At 38.1% G+C, this 24,553-nt stretch overlaps 1 protein-coding gene and 1 non-coding gene across 4 annotated transcripts in view; both read left to right on the top strand.

The window, feature by feature from the left end:
* AP1G1 (adaptor related protein complex 1 subunit gamma 1) overlaps positions 1-24,494 on the top strand; it is a 71,871-nt gene extending 47,377 nt beyond the window's left edge. For all 3 annotated transcript variants that reach the window (XM_069087705.1, XM_069087706.1, XM_069087707.1), the window contains exons 9-23: positions 131-229; positions 1,722-1,777; positions 2,431-2,544; positions 4,588-4,728; positions 5,843-5,897; positions 7,445-7,567; positions 7,981-8,070; positions 8,783-8,910; positions 9,629-9,733; positions 10,185-10,326; positions 11,095-11,221; positions 13,472-13,573; positions 13,686-13,846; positions 17,926-18,024; positions 20,179-24,494. In XM_069087705.1, the coding sequence (XP_068943806.1) occupies positions 131-229; positions 1,722-1,777; positions 2,431-2,544; positions 4,588-4,728; positions 5,843-5,897; positions 7,445-7,567; positions 7,981-8,070; positions 8,783-8,910; positions 9,629-9,733; positions 10,185-10,326; positions 11,095-11,221; positions 13,472-13,573; positions 13,686-13,846; positions 17,926-18,024; positions 20,179-20,280 (1,644 nt within the window). In that variant the 3' untranslated portion in view covers positions 20,281-24,494. The remainder of the gene's footprint in view (positions 1-130; positions 230-1,721; positions 1,778-2,430; positions 2,545-4,587; positions 4,729-5,842; positions 5,898-7,444; positions 7,568-7,980; positions 8,071-8,782; positions 8,911-9,628; positions 9,734-10,184; positions 10,327-11,094; positions 11,222-13,471; positions 13,574-13,685; positions 13,847-17,925; positions 18,025-20,178) is intronic.
* Positions 3,561-3,646, top strand: LOC138160889 (small nucleolar RNA SNORD71). The gene has a single exon (XR_011168218.1). It is a non-coding gene; the product is annotated as a small nucleolar RNA SNORD71 (small nucleolar RNA).
* Positions 24,495-24,553: the final 59 nt, after the last annotated feature.

The following is a 24,553-nucleotide window of genomic DNA, read 5'->3' as shown; positions in this document are numbered from 1 at the left end:
GTCATCCTCTTGAGAGAGATTGTGAAGTTGAATATTTAGTAGACTTTAGGCAGTCTCAAACTTAATGCTTTCAAATATGCTCATGGGCATCATTTTTTCAGTTATGTGTTTTTCTTTTTGTCTTTTTCAGGTTGCCACCAATACGGAGACTAGTAAAAATGTAGGAAACGCTATTCTCTATGAAACGGTTTTGACTATTATGGACATCAAGTCAGAGAGTGGACTAAGAGTATGTTTTTTTTTATCTTGTTTTCAGCAAGGCTTCTAGTTTAGAATGAACTACGTAGTCATTAGTGTCTTTGGAGCTGTTAATGACCAAAGTAATGCTGGAAAATTGACTTAAGGTATGGGTCTTTCCATTATAGAGGATCTACATTACTGATACCTGACGTGTCATTTCCCCCACTGAGGACTTACAACTGAACTTAATGTGGTATTATTGGAAATATTGGGCAAAATAAGACTTGGGGCGATAACACTGTCAGGAAAATATTTAAAATTCTTTCTAGGAGTAGCTATGTTATAACAAATGTGAATCTGAGTTCTACTAGCTCTAAAAGATTTTTAGCAATGATACTTAAAGTTTTTAGAGTGTTTTAGTATTTGCAGTTACTGTTTCTCAAACACATACACACATTCTTATATGGATCTGTGATTTCATCAGTATGGATACTCTTTCCAATTTTATGCCCTCTTCTTTTTTTTTTTTTTTTTAAGCAATTGGGGTTAAGTAACTTGCTCAAGGTTACACGGCCGGTTATTTCTGGGTGTGGTGCTAAGTATCTGAGCCCAGATTTGATCCCCAGGTCATTCTAACACTGGAGCCGGTGCTCTTACTTGCTGAGCCACCTGGACGCCCCTATGCCCTCTTCTGTACAACACTTGTCCGTGACCTTCAGTAGATACTCCATAGAGTCAATTTCATGTGTTTAAGAGATCTTCCTCTAGATTTCTTGACATTGTGTAGATGCCATTATGGAACATATGAACTATTCATTGGTTTTCCTCTGTTTTCCAGTAATATCCCTCTGGCATCCTTTATGTCTCTTATTATCTGTAGCATTATAGCTTACTAATTCTCATCAGCATGCCTTTTGGGTGACCCTTAACATGAATTCTTCAGACACTGGTATTCCATGACTTGCAGCATCACTGGAACAATATTGTTAAAAAGATGGCCCTTTGTTTTGGTTGGAAACTTGAGGTCATGTAAAGCATTATGCAGTTTCCCAAGTGCAATCCAGCCCTTCTGATTTTTTATTTTGGATTCAACTTTTTGTCTATGGATAATGTGTATATGTACTAATGGACTAATTTTGAAGGTTGTCTGTGCAACTGCATGTTGTTTTGGCCAATAGATATTCTTGATCTACTTTTATTTTTGTTCTTTGAATAGTTAGGTTGCTCTTATAAGTGATAATTGGATTTCATTTTGGAGGGAACAGGGCTTTTAGTGTTCTGGGATTCAATGTAACAGGATCATCTGTAAACAGAAACATCTAGAGGGCCTTGCCATTTCTAGGGAATTAGTCCTTCATATATATACATATTTATGCATATATGTATGAAATGGAATTTAACAACATTGATTTTTGTATGGTTTTCCCTTTAGACTTTTAGTGCTACCAGTTTAGAAATGCTAGGATTTCTAAGGGTCTCAAAGCATTATTATGAAATACTTCATTTTTCCAGATCTTTAATCTGTACCTGTTTCTTTTCAGGTATTAGCCATAAATATCCTGGGTCGTTTCTTATTGAACAATGACAAAAATATTAGGTAAGAAAAGTAAATTTCTCAGGTATTGGACTCATACTTCATAATTTTTTTTATCCTGTCTTTTAAAATATCAGGAATATTTAGGTTTTTACCACTCATTTGTAGTATAGATTATAATAGGAAATAACCTCCAGGAAGCAGATTTAAGAAGTGATCTTTTTGAATTAGTCTTTTAAAAAGTAGGTGAATCAGTATTGATTTTGTTTTTATTTCTTTTTTTTATGTGTTTTGGCTGCAGTTTATGTTCTGACACTGAAGTTCGATTTGAATCTTATTCTCTGGGATTAAGGCCTTGTAGAAAAACTAGCTGAAATCTGTTTCATGTGAACAGTGACTTACTATTTGGTAGAATTTGAGAGAATCAAGTTATTATTCCTAGAGGTTTTAAAGAACTGAATTATGAATATAAACCCAGGGTAATTGAGTCATAATCTGACTTCTGCTAGCTGTCTATTGTACAGTGGAGTAATATTATGATCTCAGCTGTTAATTTTGGGCAGTCACTCTTCTCTAAATTTTCTAGCAATCTATAAACTTTCCCTTATTTTGATAGTATTACTAGACAGATCAGTGCTATGACACAGACAGAGAAGAACCAGCCCCAAGTCTTGGATTTTAAAGCAGTTTATCTGATTTGTTTTGTCTGTTCTTAGGTATGTAGCTCTGACATCATTGTTGAAGACAGTGCAGACAGATCACAATGCAGTACAGAGGCATCGAAGCACCATTGTGGACTGCCTGAAGGATCTTGATGTCTCAATTAAACGGTAATGAATAGAAAACCTTTTTTCGTTTGTTTCTGGGCTAAATTATACATAGTGGGGTTTGGGGGGAGGTGGATGGGTGATGCGTGGTATTTTATATAATGCTTGGGAGGAAATTAGATTTCAGACATCTTGTGCATCGATGGCTTCTGATTTCTCTTAAGAAATTTTTATTAATAATGATGACTGCCTTTCACATGGCCCTTTTAAGGCTTGCAAAATATTTTATATCATTTCATTTTGAGTCTTAAAACAACCATCCTGAGTCAATTTTAGAGGTAACATTATCTGCATTTTACAAAGAAGAAAACTGAGGCACAGCCCCAGTGGCTTGCCCAGGTCATGTAACATTTAAGTGTCAGAGATGGAAACTCAGCCTAGGCTTTTCTGACTCCCAAGTCTAGAACTCTATCCGCTCCACATATAGCTCAAAGCATAGGGTTCATCCTTCTTTTTAAGTACAAACTGGGGAGGGGGGAATGGAGACTGCAGGGGGATTTCATTAGTTTACTGGTGTGTGACAACATTGTATACAAGAATATAAATGTTCTTATTCAGAGTTGGCTGAGTGGCCAAAGGTAATGAAAAGCAGTTGTTGGTGCAGTAGATAAAGCACTGGGCCTAGAGTCAGGAAGCCTTGGGTTCAGATTCAGCCGCGTGGGGCAGTGCGGTGGTGCATTGGATAGAGCACTGGATTTGGAGTCAGGAGGACCCGAGTTCAAATTTGACCTCAGACACTTAACTAGCTTTGTAACCCTGGGCAAGTCACTTCACCTCTTTGCCTCAGTTTCCTCATCAATAAAATGGGAATGATAATAGTATCTATCTCACAGAGTTGTCATGAGTTTCAGATGAAGTGATATTTGTAAAGTTCATGTTACAGTTCCTGGCACAGGACTGGTGTTGTAGAAATGCTTATTCCTGTCTTCCCTCCCCTTAGAGCGAAGGGCTGTGAAGTATAAGAATAAAAAGAGGTGGTACTAGTTATGGCCTAACATTCAGTGGATTCTACTGTGCTTTGTGTGTTGGAGGATGAAAACTTTGAGTGATCCATCGGCTGAGTGCCTTGTCACAATGCTGAGACTCAAGCTGCTGACAGCACACGTTTTAATAAGATAGACATGCACCCCAGAGTGCTAGAAACATCTGTATTTCCTAGAAGGGTGCCCTGAGGAATTAATGTTGAAAGTACTAACTCAAAGCAAGTCATTGCAATATTAATTTATCTGCTTTTTGAGAAAGGATTTAATGCTGGTCTAGTCTACTCCACCAGTTTTTCTCAGTGAATTTTCACTTACATGATTATGTGTACTTACATGTACTTAGAAATAACTTTGGAAGAGAAGGTGAGGAAAATCTTAGTGCAAAAAAATTTTCTGAAGAAACTAGCTTCAGAATAATCTTTCAGATATTGTGTTAATCAGTCATAATTTGCCATGGAAATAGATTTTTCGTTGACTTCTTACTATGTTTGAAGTTCAAAAGTAGAAAAAGATATATCCAGTTCCCTTAATAAATTAGTTTAAAAATTCAAAACCTGTTCTTTGTTATTGACTCTGTATGAGAAGAGCTATGTTAAGAAATCTGTTACTGTGTAAATCCCCTACTATTTCTCCTAAGTAATTGGGTGGACATTTATCCTTCTCAAGTAGCGCACAGAGTGTGGTAACATTAGATTGGCAACTTTTTTATGTACATTTAAACTTCCATCACTGCATTGAGAATGCAAGGCTTGTATTGTATCACTAAGAACTTCACTATTATGGAACAGACTAGTGAGCTCATTAAGAGGACACAGAAATGGAAGCATGTGACCATTAGGGGCTGTTTGAAGTTAATCCTATGGTCTCACTTTTTACAAAAGAAGGAAATAAGATTTCTTCTTTTGTATTTGGGGGCTGGTTTTATGACAAAATGTTTATGAGAATGAAATGTAAGAATGAATCTACTTTTTGGAACTTGGCATTTATAACCAATAAAAATGAAACACAGGCCATGATAATCTCTCAGCATTTGTTAACTCCTTTTTTTTTTTTCTTATCTAAGGCGTGCAATGGAATTAAGTTTTGCTCTGGTAAATGGAAATAATATCCGTGGTATGATGAAGGAATTGCTGTATTTTTTGGACTCCTGTGAGCCAGAATTTAAGGCAGACTGTGCATCTGGAATCTTCCTTGCTGCAGAAAAGTAAGGCCCCATTTTTATAATGCTGATTTAGGTAAAAGAGAGCTGCAACAACTTGCCCCTTTTCTGATAGGACCTTATATAAATTTAGTCTCCGTTATCCAGCTTTCTGTTTTGTGAGATTTTATGCCTTACTTTCCAGACTGATACCATGTGATTCCTTCTAACTTATTTCATGTGCTTGATAAAATGGCTTGCTTGCTGTTTGTTATGTGTAGATGAAATTTTATCTTTCATCTCTCCCCTCTGACCAGGCTGACCCCAAGCCCTGAAATGTTCTTCCTCCTCACCTTAACTTCTTGGAGTTCTTAGTTCCTTTCAAGGTTCTGTTCAAGTGCTACCTCCTTCAGGAGGTGTTTCTTTTTCCCTCCTAATTGTTACCGTACTCCTGATTCTCCAAATTGCTTTGTATACATTTTGTTAATTGGTGTATGTGATTATTTCCCACCCCCACCAATAGAAAGTAATCTGCTTGTGGACAGGACTGTTTCTTTTTTGTCTTTGTATCTTATGTGCCTAGTACATAATAGGTTCTTACTACCTGCTGATTGAATTGAAGGCCTTAACACTTTTTAAATATTTTGAGGGAGGAGCCTCTTTACTATGCTATAAAAGCTGTCATGTATGATTTTTATTTAATTTTTTTCACCCATGTGAAGAATAGAAAGGTTAATAGGCCTAAATTGTTTCTTGCCTTCAAAATTCAGGGACTAATTTGTCGGGATTTGGGAAGTAACTAATATTCTTCCCCTTCTTTTCCATTCTCTATTTAGTGAATGAGTTTCTAGTCTTACTGCCATCTAGATACAGCCATAGTCCCTTCTCTTCTGTTGTCTTGTTTTCTTTTTTTAACTCATGGCATGATACCAAAGTTTTTTCTTGAGAAGTTACAGAGAAGGGAGTTACATTTTTAACCAACTGGCTCCCATTGCAATATGGTGTGAACTGACCAAGTTCAGATATATATCTCTTCCTCAGATTTTGAGGTAAGGGTTGCTGCCAGATCTGGAAATTAAATGATTCAGGATATTTCCAACGAAAAGATCCTTAGATGCCTGAAAGTGTGCTGTGACTTAGCAACATCATAGTTAATCACCCTGTGCCATTGCTTTCTCAGGTATGCACCTTCCAAACGATGGCACATAGACACAATTATGCGTGTTCTAACAACGGTAAGCAGCAGCTCTAAAAATTTATGTAAATTAGATTCTTTCTTTTAAGTTTCAAATAGTGGGCATTTTGCTTTATGGTATTTTGCAGGGATTCTGGGACATTTGTTTAGTTCATTTTCAAGAAGAAAGATTCAGTTCATATCTGTTACATGACTGCAGTTGTTTTGGATACAAATTGGAGAAATTGGATTGGCTTTTTGCTTGTGAGGATGTGGCAAATGAGATGTTGGATAGGGAGACACCAGGTTTCTCAGTCTCTACTAAGCAACTTATTTTTGGAAAAGAAAAAGGGTGACTTACAGCAACTGGATTTGTCTCTCAATTTAAAGAAAAACTGATTTCTAGAAAAATAATAAAAAGAATCCATAGGAATCAACAAGGTGCAAATCTTGAGATTTCTAAAGGCCCACAAAGAAGAAAATCCTAGAGTTGTTAAATAAAATAGCACTTTAGGTGTGTGACATTATTTCAAACTGAGGATCATTTGTTTGATTCCTCCCTCCCCCCGCCCAGCCCCCATACTTGTCTCATATTGCTTAGCTTTTTCCTGTCTCTTATGTAAAGCAATCTTTGGTATTTTCAGGAAGCTTTTCTCTGTTTAGGGGATGGATCTAAGTAATTATCTACTCCAGTCTTCACCCCAAACTCTGTTCTTAACCTTTCTCTTTTCTTTCACCATTACAACCTAACCTTTTTTATTATTATTATTTTTTTTTTTTGGTTTACTCTGAGATAACTCTTGTTTCAGAATATGACTAAGTTTCGATTATCTACCCAGAATTCTTTATGTTCTGTCTAGTTTATTCAATGAAGCTGTGGTGCTAACATGTTAAGCCAAGGCCATTGGCTTGGTTGTTGAACAGACCAGTTAGCTATGCTCTGTTCTGTGGCACAAATTGTTCTTTTGATTCTAGCAAGTGCATACCTTTGGTCAAAAAGTTGACTGAATAAGTATGTGAATACTATTAAATACAAACTTATGACTTCTATTGAGGTACCTATATAAATGAGATTAGATACTAGGACGTTAGTCTCAGTTCACCTAAGGTCCCCAGTAAGGATAACATTATATGAGTCCTCAGTCAAAATGTCATTTTATTGCTCTTTTAACATTATAGCTCTTATAATTTTCTCACTCTCATAGAATTTTTTGGTAATGTGCATTGTAGCTAGACTGTAGTACTGTGATTTAGCCCCCAAAAGATTTAATTTTTTCATACTTTTGAAATTCAATCCCATGTTTGTAATTGTATATAGACAAGACACATCTTAAAATCCTAATTTATTATTTTGGAATGTCTTCAGAGAGAGGAGGTTGTACTTTTTTCTTTTTGATAAGAAGGGAGAGGCTTAGACTTGAAATATAACTTCGGAAGGTAGTGGGCAATAGGAATGTGGAGTTTATATAAGGAGCAAAACATTGTATTGGTCTGAATTGGGCTTCTCTCTTGTAAGAGAAAGAGAACCAGAGAGGGCCTCCTTCATCCTACAGCCTTGTTGCTCCAGAGTGTATTTGTCTAGGGTAAAATGCCTGGATTTTCTTTTAGGCAGGGAGTTATGTCCGCGATGATGCTGTCCCCAACTTGATTCAGCTGATAACCAACAGTGTAGAGATGCATGCCTACACTGTTCAACGCCTCTATAAAGCCATTCTTGGTGATTATTCCCAAGTAAGTGTCTCATTTGCCTTTCTTCATTAATTGGATTTTACTACCAAGGGAAAGTCAACTCTACTTTTATTTTATGTGAATCTTTTTATTTGGGGGGGGGGGAGGTAGGGCAATTGGAGTTAAGTGACTTGCCCAAGGTCACATGGCTAGTTTTTTTGTGTTAAGTGTCTGAGGTCAAATTTGAACTCAGGTCCTCCTTACTTCAGGTCCGGTGCTCTATTCACTACGCCATCTAACTACTCAATATGTCAATCTTTTTATCTTCCGTATACCTTCTCTTTTAGAGCTACCTTTCATGTCTGAATGTGTTTGGTTTTTTTTATCATTATGCTCAGTTAACAGACTTAGGATTTTACATTAAATCTCATTTTGAGGAATTAAATACCCTGAAAAATTCGCTTTCTTTTTGACAGCAACCTTTGGTGCAAGTAGCTGCCTGGTGCATAGGTGAATATGGAGACCTGCTAGTGTCTGGTCAGTGTGAAGAGGAAGAGCCCATTCAGGTACTAGTGGTCCTTCAGAAAGACTAAGTCTTTGGTGGTGTGTGGCTTAGAGGAGAGTCCTGATGCCCTGCGGCCTGGTTTGGGATGAATGAAGCCTAAGGCATTGACTCCATTATTGAGGGGCCTGTATCTATTATGGGTCCTTTGTTGTGCTGCTACATAGCAGGCACTTGGAATTTTTAAGAATTGACTTTAGGAAACCCTGTTTTAATTCTGCCAGACTTGTCTTTTTTGTTGTTGTTTTTGGCTAGGCAATCAGGGTTAAGCGACTTGTTCAGGGTCACACAGCTAATAAGTGTCAAATGTCCAAGGCTGAGTTTGAACTCAGGTCCTCCTGACTCTGGAGCCAGTCCTCTATCCACTGTGCCACCTAGCTGCCCCCACACTTGGTGTCATTTTGCATGTTGGGTGATTGACCAGAGAGAAGTTCTGCCTGCCCCAAAACCAGCTGTTTTCAGATGTCATTTGTCCTTCTCCTAGTCACTGAGGTGTGTCTAAAGGGAGATGTTGGGGAAGGTGTCCTTTTGTTACTTCCTACATCTGGAAGTTGCCCCCCTCCCTGTTGGTAGATTTCTTCTTTGGTTAATTTGTTTAGTCTCAGGGTCAGCAGAAGATGGTTACAGAAGTGTTTGCCATGGGAGGCACTCTGCAAAACTCATGATTGATGTGATCTGGATTCTGGTTTTCACTAACTAGTCTGCATTTTGTCCAGGTTACAGAGGATGAAGTGCTGGATATCTTGGAAAGTGTTCTCATCTCTAACATGTCTACATCTGTTACCCGGGGTTATGCTCTCACTGCCATCATGAAGCTCTCAACGCGATTCAGCTGTACTGTTAAGTGAGTGTTCAGGAGCTAACACCAAACACAAATTGGGGGAAAAAGCCTTGTCCCTAAGTAAACTATCTGATTTCATTTATTTGAACTGCCTCAGTAGAGGGAAGAGAGATACTTGCTTTAGCTTCTTCAGAGTTTCCTTCTTTGCTAGCTAGATAAAGACCATGTTTTTGCTGGAGGTGTTTTGGACAGACTTGGATCATTCATGGTTTTTAAAACAAATTTTATAGAAAAGCTTGCTAAAAATAAGATTTAATTTTAAGTGTTAGAGTTAGGTATCCAGCATGCCGATGGTTGGTAGATTTTTGAAAGTAAACCTTTCTTGTGTAATGTGTATTTCAGTTACATTAATCCTGGGTTTCTTGAACCCTTGTTTGTTTGAAGGCAGTAGTGGTATTTTTGAGGAACGAGGTGTAGAATCTGGGAAATTATTTCTGATGGACTTAGCCAGCCTTTTTCTTAAAATAGAACTATGGTGAATGATGAGTAAAATGGTTATTGAACAAATGAAAGTGAAGAGAACAAAGTGACATTTTAAGTAATTAGGGACTTTGATTATTGAGTGAAATAATGTGAAAAAGTAATTATTCGATTGATATTTTTAATCTGCCATTTATACAGAAAACTCTTAGTTCACATTTTTACCCTTGTTCATAATAGAGATGATCCAGGAGTACATGTCTCTTGTGTTAGTTAACCCATTTGTTACTTTTTTCTGTAGCCGAATTAAGAAAGTGGTTTCTATCTATGGAAGCAGCATTGACGTGGAGCTCCAGCAGAGGGCAGTAGAGTACAATGCACTTTTCAAGAAATATGACCATATGAGGTGAGTGATGCATATCTTTCCAATGAATCTCACCAGGTCATTTGGTCAGACTTTGTTACTTTCTACAAGTCACCGGACTTCCTTATCTTTTGGACTGGATGGACTTTAAGGTCCCTTCCAGTTTAAAATCTGTAGTGTGAGAACACATTTATGTGTGTGTCTATGTTATAGATAGAGTCTCCTTGTCTGTTTTCTCTATTATTCCATCTCTAAATCCTCTTCTAGTAAAGTACATACTCTAGGATTCTGATGGACAGTTTATTTAACTAAAACAAACTAGATTTTTCTCAATTCCTTAATCTAGTCATATATTCCAATACTCTGGCTGCCATTTCAATAGAGGATTGAAGTGGTAATTTATCCATGCTTTGCTTCAGATTAATTATCCTAGTTATTTTGGGTTGGGAATCCAGGGAATGGCCCAGAGTTAAAGGACTTCTGGTTCTTCCAGGTCAGCCCTGCTTGAGAGAATGCCAGTAATGGAGAAGGTGACCACAAATGGCCCCACTGATATTGTACAGACAAATGGAGAGACAGAACCAGCGCCACTGGAGACAAAACCGCCGCCCTCTGGGCCCCAGCCAACCAGCCAGGTAAGAGGAAAGCTATTCTTTTGCATGGGGATAATATTATACTTCCTAAAAAGATGTATCTTCTTATTCTTAGCTGAATATCTTTCAGTGTTTCTCTAGTGGTTCTTGGTTCAGTCTTTTTTTTTTTTCTTAAAGCAGTTGGGGTTAAGTAACTTGCTCAGGGTTACACGGCCAGTTATTTCTGGGTGTGGTGCTAAGTATCCGAGCCCGGATTCGATCCCAGGTTATCCCGATTCTGGGGCCGGTGCTCTTACTCTCTGTGCTACCTGGCCGCCCCTAAGCAATCAGGGTTAAGTAACTTGCTCAGAGTTATATGGCCAGTTATTTCTGGGTATGGTGTGAAGTATCCGAGCCCGGATTCGATCCCAGGTCATCCCAACTCTGGGGCCAGTGCTCTTACTCAAGTTGATTCAGTCTTTTAGCATTAATATTACAGAGCTTTGCCTTAGGCCAGGGGCCTCCAGGTTTATTTTTCATAGTCTCAGTTGCACTTGCCTGATCTGAAATCCATATTAGTATAGCTAGCTAAACAAAATTTTAACTTTGTAATTAATTACATTCAGCTTCAGCTAGCATTAAATATGGTGGCAGTATGTTATATAATAGGTTTGTCATGCAGGGGACTAGGCACTAAGGACTTTATTTAAGTGGGCAATGGGATAATACAAAAAAATCTCAGGAAGATACCATAGTGGGTGTTCAGGATTCTAGCTATATAGACATGGAGTAGTTAATTGATTCATTCTGTGTTGTTATTTCTTTTTTTAGGCTAATGATTTATTAGATTTGTTGGGAGGAAATGATATAACACCCATTATTCCAACTGTTCCTACAAGCAAACCAGCTTCTGCTGGGGGAGAGCTTCTTGACTTGTTGGGAGACCTCAACCTGACAGGTAAGGTTGTGCTGGGGCTACTGAGGAAGCTTTGTTGGGATGTTGAGAATATTTTAGGATAGTAGCAGGTGAGTCCTTTGCTGATGTCAGTCCTTGGAAGATGATGCTTACATGAGACTGACAGGCCAGTTAAGACTGTCTGAAGAATAAAAATTCCTTAGGATTGGAAAAGCTTGGAGAGGTCATTTAATATTTCTCCTGATACTTCTGCTTTCAGATTAAGTTCATACCCTTAAAACATCACAGATGTTGTGAATTGTGGATTTTCTTGGATTGGGTCAGTGATTTAATTTTTGTTATCTCCAAGGCAGATAATCAGGACCTACTTTGCAATTTAGACATAAAGAGAGTTGCCTGGAATGTGTCAGAAGTGAAACGAGCCCAAGTCTTTCTGAGATGAGCTCTGTCCACAGTGCCTCATTGCCTCTATAGACATTTTTCTCTAGGTCTGCACCATTCATGATTGGTTTCCTATTCTATAGTTTTTACTTGTTCCTTTGTCCACCTCATTTTGTGCATTGAAAATGGACTTCAAAAAGTAACTTTTTAATATTCTTTGTATTTTTAGTGTTGTTTAATCGTTTCTCTTTCTGTTTGAAATACAAGGGCCAGATTTTTCTCCTTTTGCTCTTTACCTTTTGCTCTAAACCTTAAAAAAATTTCCTTTCATTTTTGCAAGTTGATTTATTTGTTACCCTAATTTTTCTGTCAGTGTTAGAATTGTGACTACAAATGTGATTCAGTGGTCTGACTCATTGAAAATTTTACATGATGGACTTGGGAAAAAATTAAAAAATAAACTTTGTGTATTTTAGAAAAATTAAAGTGATAGATTCTGTTTGATTTTCTTGTGTTACCGTATTCCAAAAGTGTAGATTAATACCATTGGTTTATTTGATACCTCTGTAGAAAGGAACTGAGGGGCGGCCAGGTAGCACAGCCAGTCAGAGCACTGGCTCCAGTGTTGGGATGACCTGGGGATCGAATCCCGGGCTCAGACACTTAGCACCCACCCAGAAACACCTGGCCGTGTAACCTTGAGCAAGTTACTTAACCCCGATTGCTTAAAAAAAAAAAAAAAAAAGAGAAAAAAAAGAAAGGAACCAAGACCTTGGTGGCCCATAGAGGATTGGTGTACTGACTTTATGTTGGGGTTTCAGTTTTTTTCTCCCATTGTGGTATATACGTGCTGCTAAAATAAAAATAGAAGCCAAAGGAAGCATGTGATTAGTGTTAAGATTTACTTCACATTTTTAAAGGAATTTGTGTTTAATAGAATGTAAATCTTTGTTTCTTGCTGTCCTTCCATGATAAGGCAGCTGGTGGCATTGCAGTGCAGAGCATGGGACCTGGAGTCCCATGGCTAGGCCCTGGCTATGGCCTGAATTCAAATTTTACTTCAGCCATCTTCTTAGCTATATGGGCTTGGACAAGTCACTTAACCCCTCTGGGTCTCATCTATAAAATAGGAATAATAAGAATAATAGTATCTAATATCCCCAGGCTCCAGATTGTTGTGGAGATCAAATTAGGCAGACATGGAAAGCACTTGCAAACTTGAAAGCCCATGGTGCTAACCATTAGGTATTATTATTGTTATTAATTTGCTTATATTTTGTTTTCAGGCATTTTTATCTGTGTGAGACTTCTGTACATATCTTTTCTTATCCACCTATATGTCTTTTCTGCTTTTTTTATATGGAAATAGTTGTTTTTTTCCTTAAGCCCTTAGTTTTGTTTCCATAAGTTGTCCTTTGCTTTTATACTTTGCTGTGGAAGCTTTTCTACTAAGAATTTTGACATTTTCTTCCTTAAAATTAATTTTTAATTTTTTTTTACTAGCCATGTTTTTTCATTTGTGAAGAAACTCCTATTCATGCATATTGATAGTCTCAAAGCATTGCTTTGGCCTTGTTTGGCTAAGGTCTTACACTGTCAGTTTATGTCATAAGTCTTCCTGATTCTCAGGCCAATTCTCTAGTCACTATACCATATTGCTATTCTCTGTTTTTTATATTTTGTTAATGCATCTCCTTGTTAGAATTATGAACTATTACACACACACACACACACACACACGATCTAGATAGTTCCTTAATACAGGTATCCACATCTGATTCATTTGCTTTTTTTTTTTTTAGATCCTTGGTTAATTTTTTTTATTTGTAAAACTCCAGTTAGAGGGTATCTCACCTTAGGAGCTATGGTTCCTGGCTAAGCTTTCCCATTCACTGGATGTGTTTCTTTTAGGTGCTCCACCTTCTGCTCCTGCCTCAGTCCCACAACTATCACAACCTCCTTTCCTCTTGGACGGGCTTTCGTCACAGCCTCTCTTCAATGATATTGCTTCAGGTAAGATCACAAACATGACTGGAGCCATGTGAAGGCCCTGGGCACTAGCAGAGGGAGGGACTGAAGGCATCAGGCAGCTCACTCTTAGGCAGATCTTTGTGTATTTTCCTAGGTATCCCCTCCATCACAGCATACAGTAAGAATGGTTTAAAGATAGAATTCACCTTTGAAAGGTCCAACACTAATCCCAGTGTCACAGTGATCACGATACAGGCCTCCAACAGCACAGAATTGGACATGACAGACTTTGTTTTCCAAGCTGCAGTACCAAAGGTATGGTAGAACCTTTTGTATCTTTTGGAGTAGAGGGTGGTGAACTGGCTAAACTTTCCAGTGGTTTCAGATCCTGAAAGGAAAGGGTAGCTGGAAGTGCTGACCAGAATAACGGTTTCTTAGCCTTACTAGGGGAGTGATAGGGACAGGAATGACTGGGCAATGGAGGCCAGCAGCACAGCAGGGCACACTCCTTCTCCCCCCCCCCCCCCCCCCCAATACATTTTTCCTAGAAGGAGTGAAAGGAGTGAGTTATACACAAGGGGAGAAGAAGGAAATTCTTATTCCTACTGCATCACAAGGAGCCTTCTTCCTATGTACCATCAGTGTTGGGCTGTCTCTGGGTGGAGAGTGGTGCTGTGCTGTTGGAGCTGAGGCATTTTATTCCCTCGTAGGGTCTTACCAAGAGTGGGGCAGCCCCAGAGTTCTCACCAGTGGGTTTTTTGAATGATGCTAGAGTTCCCACTGGTCCACTTCTCATTAGGGGTGATGGGGCCACCCAAGGCTTGCTCCTGCTCAGGTGGATAAGCATTAGAAGACTTATTTTACCTGGAGTACTTGTTAAGGTGTTGGTTTCTATTTTGTATCAAAACAAACTTTGTATGTTTAACTTAATATTATGGGTTTATGACCCATTTAAGTTACATTGATACTCCGATGACTCTGTAATCTCATCAGAGTTTCCTCCAACTATTTTTTAAAATTTAATTTTTTGGGTTACATTTTAAGTTCCAAATTGTCTCCCTCCCTCTCCACCCTGCACTAGAGGCCACCATTTGACACAGAGGCCTATCTGTCTATCTAAAAAAACAAAACCATACTGTGCATCCTTCTGTTTATCATTACTTTCTCTGGAGGTGGATAGCATCTCTCTTCGTAAGTCTCTTGTAGTTAATTTGAATATTTTTAATACTAAGAATAGTTTAATCGTTCACAGTTATTCTTTGAACAAAATTCCTGTTACTGTATACAGTGTTTTCTTGGTTCTGCTTGTTACACTCTTCATTTTTCATGCAACTCTTTCCATGTTTTTCTAAAATTAACCTCATCATTTCTTACAGCACAGTAATATTCCATCATATTGATATACCATAGCTTGTTTAGCCATTCCCCACTTGATGGCCATCTCTCCAATTTGCATTTCTTTAGTTCCCACAAAGAAGTTGCTGTAAATATTTTAGAACATATAGGTTCTTTTCCTTTGTCCCTGATCACCTTAGGAAGCAGGTCAAAGGGTATACAGTTTTATAACTCTTTGAACATAATTCCAGGTTGCTCTCCAAAATGGTTGACTCAGTTGATGGTTCCACCAATGGTGTGGTAGCATCCCAATTTTTCCACATCCCCTCCAACATTTGTCGTTTTCCCCTTTTATCATTTTAGCCAATGTGATAGATATGATGATATCTTTGAGATGATATTTCAAAGTTGTTTTAATTTGCATTTCTCTAATCAATAATGTAGAGCATTTTTTACATAACTATAGCTTTTATTTCTTTTTTGAAAAGCTACTTTTTTATATCCTTTGACCATTTATCATTATAATTAGGTAATGACTCAGTCTTAAATTTGACAATGTTCTCTACATATTTGAAATTATAAGATCTTTATCTGAGTAACTGTCTATAAAATTTTTTCCCCAATTTTCTACTTTCCTTCTAATTTTGGCTACATTGATTTTATGTGTATAAAACCTTATTAATATAATGTAATCAAAATTAGCCATTTTACATCTCACAATGCTATCTCTTTTTTGTTTTGTTTTGTTTTTTTGGAGGGTAATTGGGGTTAAGTGACTTGCCCAAGGTCACACAGCTAGTTTTTGACTTGCCCAAGGTCACACAGCTAGTTTTTGTGTTAAGTGTCTGAGGCTGGATTTGAACTCAGGTCCTCCTGACTCCTGGTTCTCTATTCACTGTACCACCTAGCTACAGCCAAAATGCTATCTCTTGTTTATTCATAAATTCTCATATCCATAAGTCTTATAGGTAATATGCTCCATGTTCTTCTAATTTTCTTTTATCTCCCTTTATGTCTAGGTCATCTATCCATTTTGACCTTACCTTGTTTCTGCCAAATTTTCCAACTGTTGATACTTAGAGATGAAGACATGTTCTTATTGCTATTTTGAAATCTTACATTAGGGATAAAGAAATTACACTGCATGAACTTTTAGAGTAATATGTATTACAGTTAAAAAAAAATTAGTAGTCTTAGTGATCATTGCACTCAGTCAAAATTTCAAAGTAGAGAGAAGATATTCCAGCATGAGTATCTTAATTCTTTTCTATTTAATGTGTTACATATAAGGGAAAAGATGATTAGTGAAGAGGTGATATGGTTAGAAGTTCTCAGAGCTTCTGATGGTTATAGTATCCCTGTTAATCATTTCTGGAGCATTGAGTGACAGATGCTTCTTCCTGTAAGCAAAAAATGTTTATTATGTTCTGTGCCAGGCACTGTGCTAAGCTCTGGGAATATAAAGGCCAAAAAATTCCTGTTCTCAGAGAGTTTATGGTCTAATGTTTTTTGTTCAGTCATTTTCAATCATGTCTGACACTGTCATCCCATTTGGGGTTTTCTTGGGCAGATATACTGGAGTGGTCTGCCATTTCCTTCTCCACCTCATTTTACAGGGTAAGCAAACTGAGGCAAACAGGATTAAGTGACTTGTCCCAGGGTCACACAGCTAGTAAGTGTTGGAGGCTGGATTTGAACTCAGGTCTTCATGATTTTAGGCCTGGCACTCTATTCACTGTGCTACCCAGCCGCCCCTAATGTCTAATAGTGATAACCATAGAAATAGAATACTTTGGACATGCATATAATTGAAGTGTTTTGTTTTGATCTAGAGAACACCTAATTTTTGTAGCTTTCTCCTCTTCCATCATACCAATCTAAATCTGTTTTTCTAAGACTTTTTGCTTTGTAGTCTAGATTATACAGTGTAGACTATCAGGCCAGTGTTTAACACATGACCATTGTGTACCTGCCAGAGAGGTCCTAGGGTGTCAGTTTGCAGGCTTACCCTGCAATATAATATTTCCTTTAGGGAGACGAATTAGAGATATTATTTTATATAGTAGCTCTTTTATACTCATAATCTAATTTCAGCCTATCTGTCTATCCATCTCTCTGTCCATCAAATTTTATCACATTATATTTTCTTATTTCAGAGGCCAAAATATTGGCTTAGTGTTTTGGGAAGCTTTTTATAGTGGATAGAGCTCTGGACTTGGAGTCATGAAAGACCTGACATAGACAAGTCACTTCCCTTCTATCTATAAAATAGGATCATAATAGCACTTGTTAGGCATGGTTGTTGTGAAGATCAAATGCAGTACTATTTGAAAAGCACTTAACATGGTACCTGGCACATCATAGGTACTACAGAAATATTCATTGTTACTGTTATTAATTGTGTTATGTTCTGTCTGGCATTCATTTAGCCAAGGTCTGTATAACATAAATTTTTCATGTTTGGTTTAGCAGAATTCTCATAAGTCTTCCTAAAACAAGTGATTGACTACCATTTGAAAATTGATGGCCAAAGATTTCTTTTTGTGTGCTAACTCTAGAAGAGGTTACTGACCATTAATGGTAGAAGTGGCATGAAGGTTCTGTATTCTGGTTGTCAGCTTGAGGCAGATTGCCCTATGATGGTTCGTGGGAGTGGGGAGGAGCATGGCTGGGTAGTTGACTGATGGAATTTGATAACATAACACAGGAGCAAGCAAACGTGAATCAACTGTCTTCCTGCACTGGTTTTTAACGTCTTACTAAGTATGTGGCTCTATAAGACTGATCACATCATTTTCATCTGTGAAGTTTGTATGATGTATAATATTAGATGGTTTGCTATTTCTTTTTATTTTTTAATATTCTACTTTTTTAAAAATTATATGTAAAAACAGTTTTTAACATTCATTTTTTAAATGTTTGAGTTCCAAATTCTTTCCCTCTACCCTTGATGGTCCGATGGTAAATAATTTTATATGTTATACATGTGCAGTCATGCAAAGCATATTTCCATATTAGAATGATTTGCTATTTCTAAAGAGTATCATTCCTATTTTCAGACATTCCAGCTGCAGCTTTTGTCTCCTAGCAGCAGCATTGTCCCAGCATTTAACACCGGGACCATCACACAAGTCATTAAAGTTCTGAACCCACAGAAGGTAAGCAGCCCATCAGAGCAGAATTTTTGAACTAGATTCAAGTTATGTGTCTCAAATTAAATTTCTACTTTAATTTCAGTGTTTTTCATGGAAATTAGCATCTTAAAACCAAAGAATTCTAGAGCTACAAGGAGCCTTAGAGTTCACATCAAATGTTCTGATTTTACAGATGAAGAAACTACATCCTAGAGAAAATGAAGCTCAGCTTTGAAAAATATTTTTGGAATCTTAATGGTGTAACTTAAAAATATATTGATATTTTTTTACATAAGTTATTTCTTGATGGATTACCTCCTTTCTAATGATGAAAAATAGTTTAAAAAAGCCAAATGACATGGTAGCTATGTCTGATCTGACAATGCATACCATATTTTGTATCCATAGTCCTCCACATCTCTTATGAGAGGGGGCATTAAAGTTTCCTTGTTCTGTTCTCTAGGACCAAAGTTGGTCATTATCATTTGTTTAAATAATAGCTGTTTGCAAAGTGTTTTACAGATATTATCTTAGTTAGTCTTCATATCTCATAACAATCCTGTAAGGAAGAAGCTATTATTATCTTCATTTTACAGATAAAAGAAAATGAGGCATATGGAGGTTAAAGGACTTGCCCAGGGTCACACCATTAATAAGCGTCTGGGGTAGTATTTGAATTCAGATCTTCCTAACTCCAGGTTTAGCATTCTGCTTTGACACCTACCTGAGCCAGTCTTGCTTGCTTTTCATATTCTTTTCCTTTACATGATTTGGGTGTGGGGGTGTGTGTATGTGTATGTGTGTGTGTGTTCTGCATCTACTTTATTTACTCTGCTTTAGTTTATACCAGTCTTGTCATGATTTTCTGAATTCTTCATTATTCATTTTTATAGCAGAATAAAATTCCATTACATTCATACAATATAGTTCAGCCATCTCCCAGTCAATGGAATCTTTTGTGTTAATGGTCTGATTTTGAGAAGTCATTGGTATCACTCATTTTTATGGACCACAGTGATTTTTTAGGTATAGATGGAAGAAACAAGTGAAACATTTTTTGTTTTGTCTCCTAGCAGCATTTTTGTGAAACACTTTGTGAAACATTAATCAAATTATAATTATTGAAAAGCTTGCCTTCTTAAACAGGGAAGAGGGCTGCTAAAAATAATTGGCTGATGTTAACATATACTTTACCGAATTTTATAAAATGTATATTTAGAAAAATTCATCAGGCTTGCAATATCCACCAGTTTTACTTGTTAGACATTTATCAAATGCCTATTGTTTATGTGGGCAGTGTTAGTAGTTAGCTTCCCCCTGTATTTAGTAATGCCATTGCTTTCTCCATTTTTGGATCTTTTCTCCTACAGTTCCTCATCTGCCTTCAGCACACACACTTATAAAATTTTCCTGCAACACAAATTACCATTTGAGAACTCAGTATTCAAAACTCTAAACTTTAACAAAGAGAGATGAAAGAGGTAGTTTCTATATAGAAGTTGGGCTCTGTAGATAGAGGGCTGGACTTGGTTAGAAAGACCTATGTTTGAAGCTTGCTGCAGACACTGGCTGCCTTGGTGACCCGGGCCAAGGCATTGGAACTCTCTGGGTCTGTTTTCTCATTTGTAGAATGAAGGGGGTTAGACTCATTAGTGCCAGAGATCCTGTTGAGCTCTAAATGTATGATCCTATGATTTTTCAAAAACTGTTCCCTTTAGAATTCCTATCTCATAATGAACTTAAATTCTAATTATATGTTCTAAGTAAAATGAGACCTATATGGTAAATTCATTTTAGACTTTCAGCCTTATTTAAGCCACCCCTCATTTCTTTGTTGGTTTGGAAAGAAGAATATAGGCTTATTTTCTTAGTTTCTCTGATGTGTGGAAAACTTATCTTGTTGAAGCTGTGTTGAAATGGAAACCAAAGAAATTTTCTGGCAGTGCTCTGGAGACCATTGATTGGCTTGTACAAATTGGATCAGTACAAAATAATAGCATTTTTCATCAGTACCCTTTTTTCTAAACAAGAGAGCAAAGTCTGAAATTGTACATATAACTTTGGATAAAATACTGCCATGTTACTGTCATGTATCTTTTATGTTTAATGAAAGATCCTGATTGTTTTATTTTGTTTTTTGTCCTCTCCTGTGCTCCCCCCATCCCTGCACCTTTGCAGCAACAGCTCCGAATGAGGATCAAGCTCACGTATAATCACAAGGGCTCTGCAATGCAGGATCTAGCCGAAGTGAACAACTTTCCCCCTCAGTCCTGGCAGTGAGGCTTTGGCACCATTCTTCCTATCGCCCTACCCAATCAAAGGAACTCTGGGAAGGAGGTTGTGATCCCTGGCAAGCCCCCCTTCCCACCTTCCCCTCCCAAACTGCACCATGGGCATGAGGAGCTGAGGAGAGCTACTGAGGAGGAACTTCCTAAAGTTACTGCTGACCTCAAAGCATATCTTGTAAAAGACTAATCTCCTCGCCTCCTCAGTTGAGGCCGGCTGCTTCAGGAGGCTACTGTGCACTCTTCCTCTTCTTCCCTTTTTTTCTCCCTTTCTCCCCCCCAGCCCTCCCACATTCACAGCCAGAAAGAATATTCCCCGGGCCCCTAAGGAAATATGCAGCTTGTCTGGAGGAGAAGACTGGAATACATGGCAAGAAAACACTCGCTCTGTCTCTGAAGCAAATGGTTGCCCCTTCTTTCTGCTGTTGTTTCTCTGTGGGGTGGGTGAAGCGAGGATCTTTATTCCTCACTCGCTGGGTTACCATCTTCAGGCACTTTTTACATCTGGCATTCAGGATGGAAATCTATCAAAAGGACATGAGGGAGCCCTGCCTTTTTCTTTTGGTTCCCCCAATGTTTGAAAGAGGCATTAGGCTCCTAGTAGCCTTTTCTGTGCATTGCTGTATACACACAGACACACACACATGTATGTTCGTTAGCTGTATGATAACCAGGAGCAGGTCAGGCCTTGAAGGTCATTGCAAACACTGGACAGACGCAGTGAAGATTTCTGTTGAGATTGGGTGTGCAGGTCATGGTGCTCTACTTGGGATGGAATTTTCCAAGGCTCTTCCAGTTCCCCTCGTTCACCACTCCTTGGCTGTAGTCATATATACTTAAACAGTTTTAAAAATCTCTTCCCCCGAAGTACAGAGTAGACAACCTATAAAGATACACCAAGCAGCTGTCATACTTCTACCCTCCCCCCCAAATTTTAACCTTCCTTCCCAGCCAGTGACTTGGCTGCGTAAACATGATAGATTGGTAAGAAAAGAGGTGGCAACAGTTGTAAGGATCAGACTAATGGACACATAGCCCCTTTGCCCACATGAAGAGTGAATACTAGACTCATCCTAGAACATACTGGAGAGTCTTTTCCCCCATTACTCCAAACCTCCCTTTTATTTCCTGAGCCTGGCTTGGACCTTGGCATTCCGTTTGAATTCCTTCTTCTAACTGGAACATTTGTGTTGTATCTGTAACACTGGCACTGAAATAAAGACCATGCAGTTAAAGAAATCTTTCCTATATTGTACTTAATGGTGTTGGAATGAAGCCTTGTAGCTTCCTCGCCCCCTGTGTCAGTGAAAGTCACATAGAGACTGTAGTATAGGATTAATTTGTCCTGAGTTAAACAAGTAGTTTATTGTTCTCTCTATGGAGAAAACCTTTTCGTGAACATGTGGGCCAAAGACCTAAGGTCTGCAGCTCTTTTGAGCGGGGTATGCTGAGTGCCTTTCAGAAAGGATCAATGTATCACTAAACTCTGCACCTTAGAATTGAGTTAAGAGTAATGAGGTGAAGGTGACTTCTGTAGTACACATTGGGTGTACTGTGTACATTCAGATATGTGAGTACTGTGTATTTCAGGCCCTAGAAGATGGGAAAGTGGTGCCCACCTTGATGTTTTCATCCTTTATAAGCACTACTGTATTGAGTACAGTACAGATAACTAATTTTTCTGCTGTCCTAAAACTGGTTAAAACCCATTTCTTCATTCCACCAATCTGGGGCTGAAAGATTTTTTTAGTACCCTATCAAACCTAGCTCTGTATCAGTTGCTAGGATATCGTTAATCTGTCTGACATACTGGAGTCAGGCTAATATGAATGACACATGAGAGTAAAATCAGCTGGAACTTTTATTCCACTGGTATAGGATTGACAGAGTCAGCATCCAGATGTTACCTTTGCACATAGTCTTTAGTAAATTGTGAACTCATGAAAATTTGAGGAAACTGGTCTGCTTTTGCATTTGAAAGGTAGTTATCAAAGCGTTTTTTTTCTCCCCCACAATACCGTTGGATGCTGTGAAACATGAGCTAGAATGAACATAAATAGCTTGTGGCTTTCTTGATTGGAATTTGACCATTCCTGTGTGATAGTAGCTGTTTGCTCTCTTGCTGATAGGTGACCAGTTCATGTGTTTAAAATTGAACTGAGATAAGGTACTGAAGAAATTTATGGGAGATATTATCTGGATAGGACATAGCTGGTAGTGACCCTAGAAAGAAGGAACCATATCGACAAAGCATCCTGGTGGATCATAATTCCAAGAGGAAATAGCATGTGTGATCTTCCATATATGTGACTATAAGGAAAAAGGTACCTTGGCCTTAACACAAAGGGTATTGATTTGGACATGAATACATTTGGAGACAGAAGAAGCCATAGGAATGTTTCCCAAACTCATCTAATCAGTGGTAGAGCTCCTTCCTGAAGGATTAGCAGGCAAGTAATTGTGTAGGGTACTGATGGTTGTGAAGATTCTTTCTAATGTTAGGATAATGGAAAGCTTCAGTGTGCCTTAGTTTCTGGGACCTGGACTAGCTCTCCTCTCATTTTGAATGACTTGCAGGTAAAAGAAGAATGGACATAATTGCTGTGAACACTTGAACATTTCAGCATTTTAGTGATTCCTTTCCTTAGGAGTACCATTTCAGGAAGAGCCAATAGGGGGCTGTTTTAGCTACAAGGACCATTGTAGGGAGCCAGACACTCTCAAATTTGTTTTAATAAAATCTGGGGTTGGGAGCTGTGCCTGCGCACACAATTCCTGGGACAATTTCACATGCACTTTTACCTCATTCTCTCCTCCAGAGTAGCTTGCATTTTCCCCAGAAGCAGTCCTAAGGGAGGATTCATCTAAGTAAGCTTCTAAAACTGTGAATGGCTCTCTGACAAGACTTCTACCATGGGGCTCCACCATTGTCTCCTCAAAATGGCTAGAACAGTGTAGTGGAATGTTTGATGCCATCCTTAGGGCATAGTCTTTTGAGATCATCAGTTAATTATGAGATCTTCCTCATTTAAATAAACATTCCTCATTGTAACATTTGGAACACTTCCCTTTTGCTCAGATGAGTTATGGTTTTCTACCCCTTGCTTATTCCATTAATGTGTGAAAGAATTTTGAATTTAGCCATTAAGACTGAGTACTGATTTGCATCTGTTTTATGACATGCTTCCCATTTTTATGCCCTTCTGAAAGGAATTATAAATTAGGGGATATTGACTTGGAGATTAAATTTGCCTTCTACTGTGTATTGGAAAATAATTAGAGCCAAGAGAACACACAGGGGAAAGGAAGAGGTTGAACGGCTAATGTTTTTTCTATTTGAATGTATTTTGATTTTAATGTCCTGAACCAACAGACAGCAGGAGAACAGCAAATAGATATTTAAGAAGTGTGTGTATGTGTGTATGTGTGTGTGTGTGCGTGCGTGTGTATGAGTGTGTGTGCATGCACACAAGCTCATGTGGGCTTGGTTGCAAATTTGGGGGTTGTAGAAGGGAACTGCCAAGGCCTGAAGGTTGAACCTCTTGTAGCCAGCCCTGGTTAGGGAAAGGAGGGAAGAGAGGAGACAGGACCTAGTAGACTGAATGTGAACCAATTCTTTTTGAAGCAATAGCAGTGACTGGTCTCAGCTAACTGCACAAGGCCTTCAACATTTAACCACAGAAGAAAATGCTGTGGCAGCTTGCATAGGCAGTGCATTCCTTGCCACAGGGCTGGCTCTTGCTGCAAAATGAAGCAGTGAGGAGGTTTTTTAAAAAAAGGAAAAAAAGTTAAAAAACAAACCTGCTGTTAAGCTTTGTGTGTTCTGTGCTTTGTTTTTTGTTCTTGGGCTTCAAGAGAAGGAGCCACTTAACTCTTTCTTTGTGAACTTTCACTTTGTTCCTGTGAAGTCCCTTTTCTTTCATGATGTTGTGAGTTACATTTCACATCAAACCCCATCCCATCTCCCTTACTGTAAAAAATATTAAAGGCTCTTTCCAAGTGGGGTGCCTGATGAAGTTCTAATTATTGCAGACGTATTTTTGAGATGTAAAAAAAATTTTAAATGATAAGTCTTAGAGGAGAGAGAGGAGTATAATGGTTGTAAACATTTACATGGGATGCATTAGAATTCTGCTGTGTGTATTGTCTTTCGGTTGAAACAAATTATGAACGGTGACTAATAATAAAAAGTCAATACTCGATTTAAAACTGCTTTGCTGCTTCTTACCAAGGGCATCAGAAGACTAGAATGGGTTCTTAAACTGAGT

The sequence above is a fragment of the Petaurus breviceps genome, unplaced genomic scaffold (genome assembly GCF_028583685.1).
Source record: "Petaurus breviceps papuanus isolate PSGF00001 unplaced genomic scaffold, PetGlider_PUasm1.0 182, whole genome shotgun sequence".
Lineage (NCBI taxonomy): Eukaryota > Metazoa > Chordata > Mammalia > Diprotodontia > Petauridae > Petaurus > Petaurus breviceps.
Note: the sequence above shows the minus strand (reverse complement) of the source record. Positions and strands in the feature narration are given on the sequence as shown.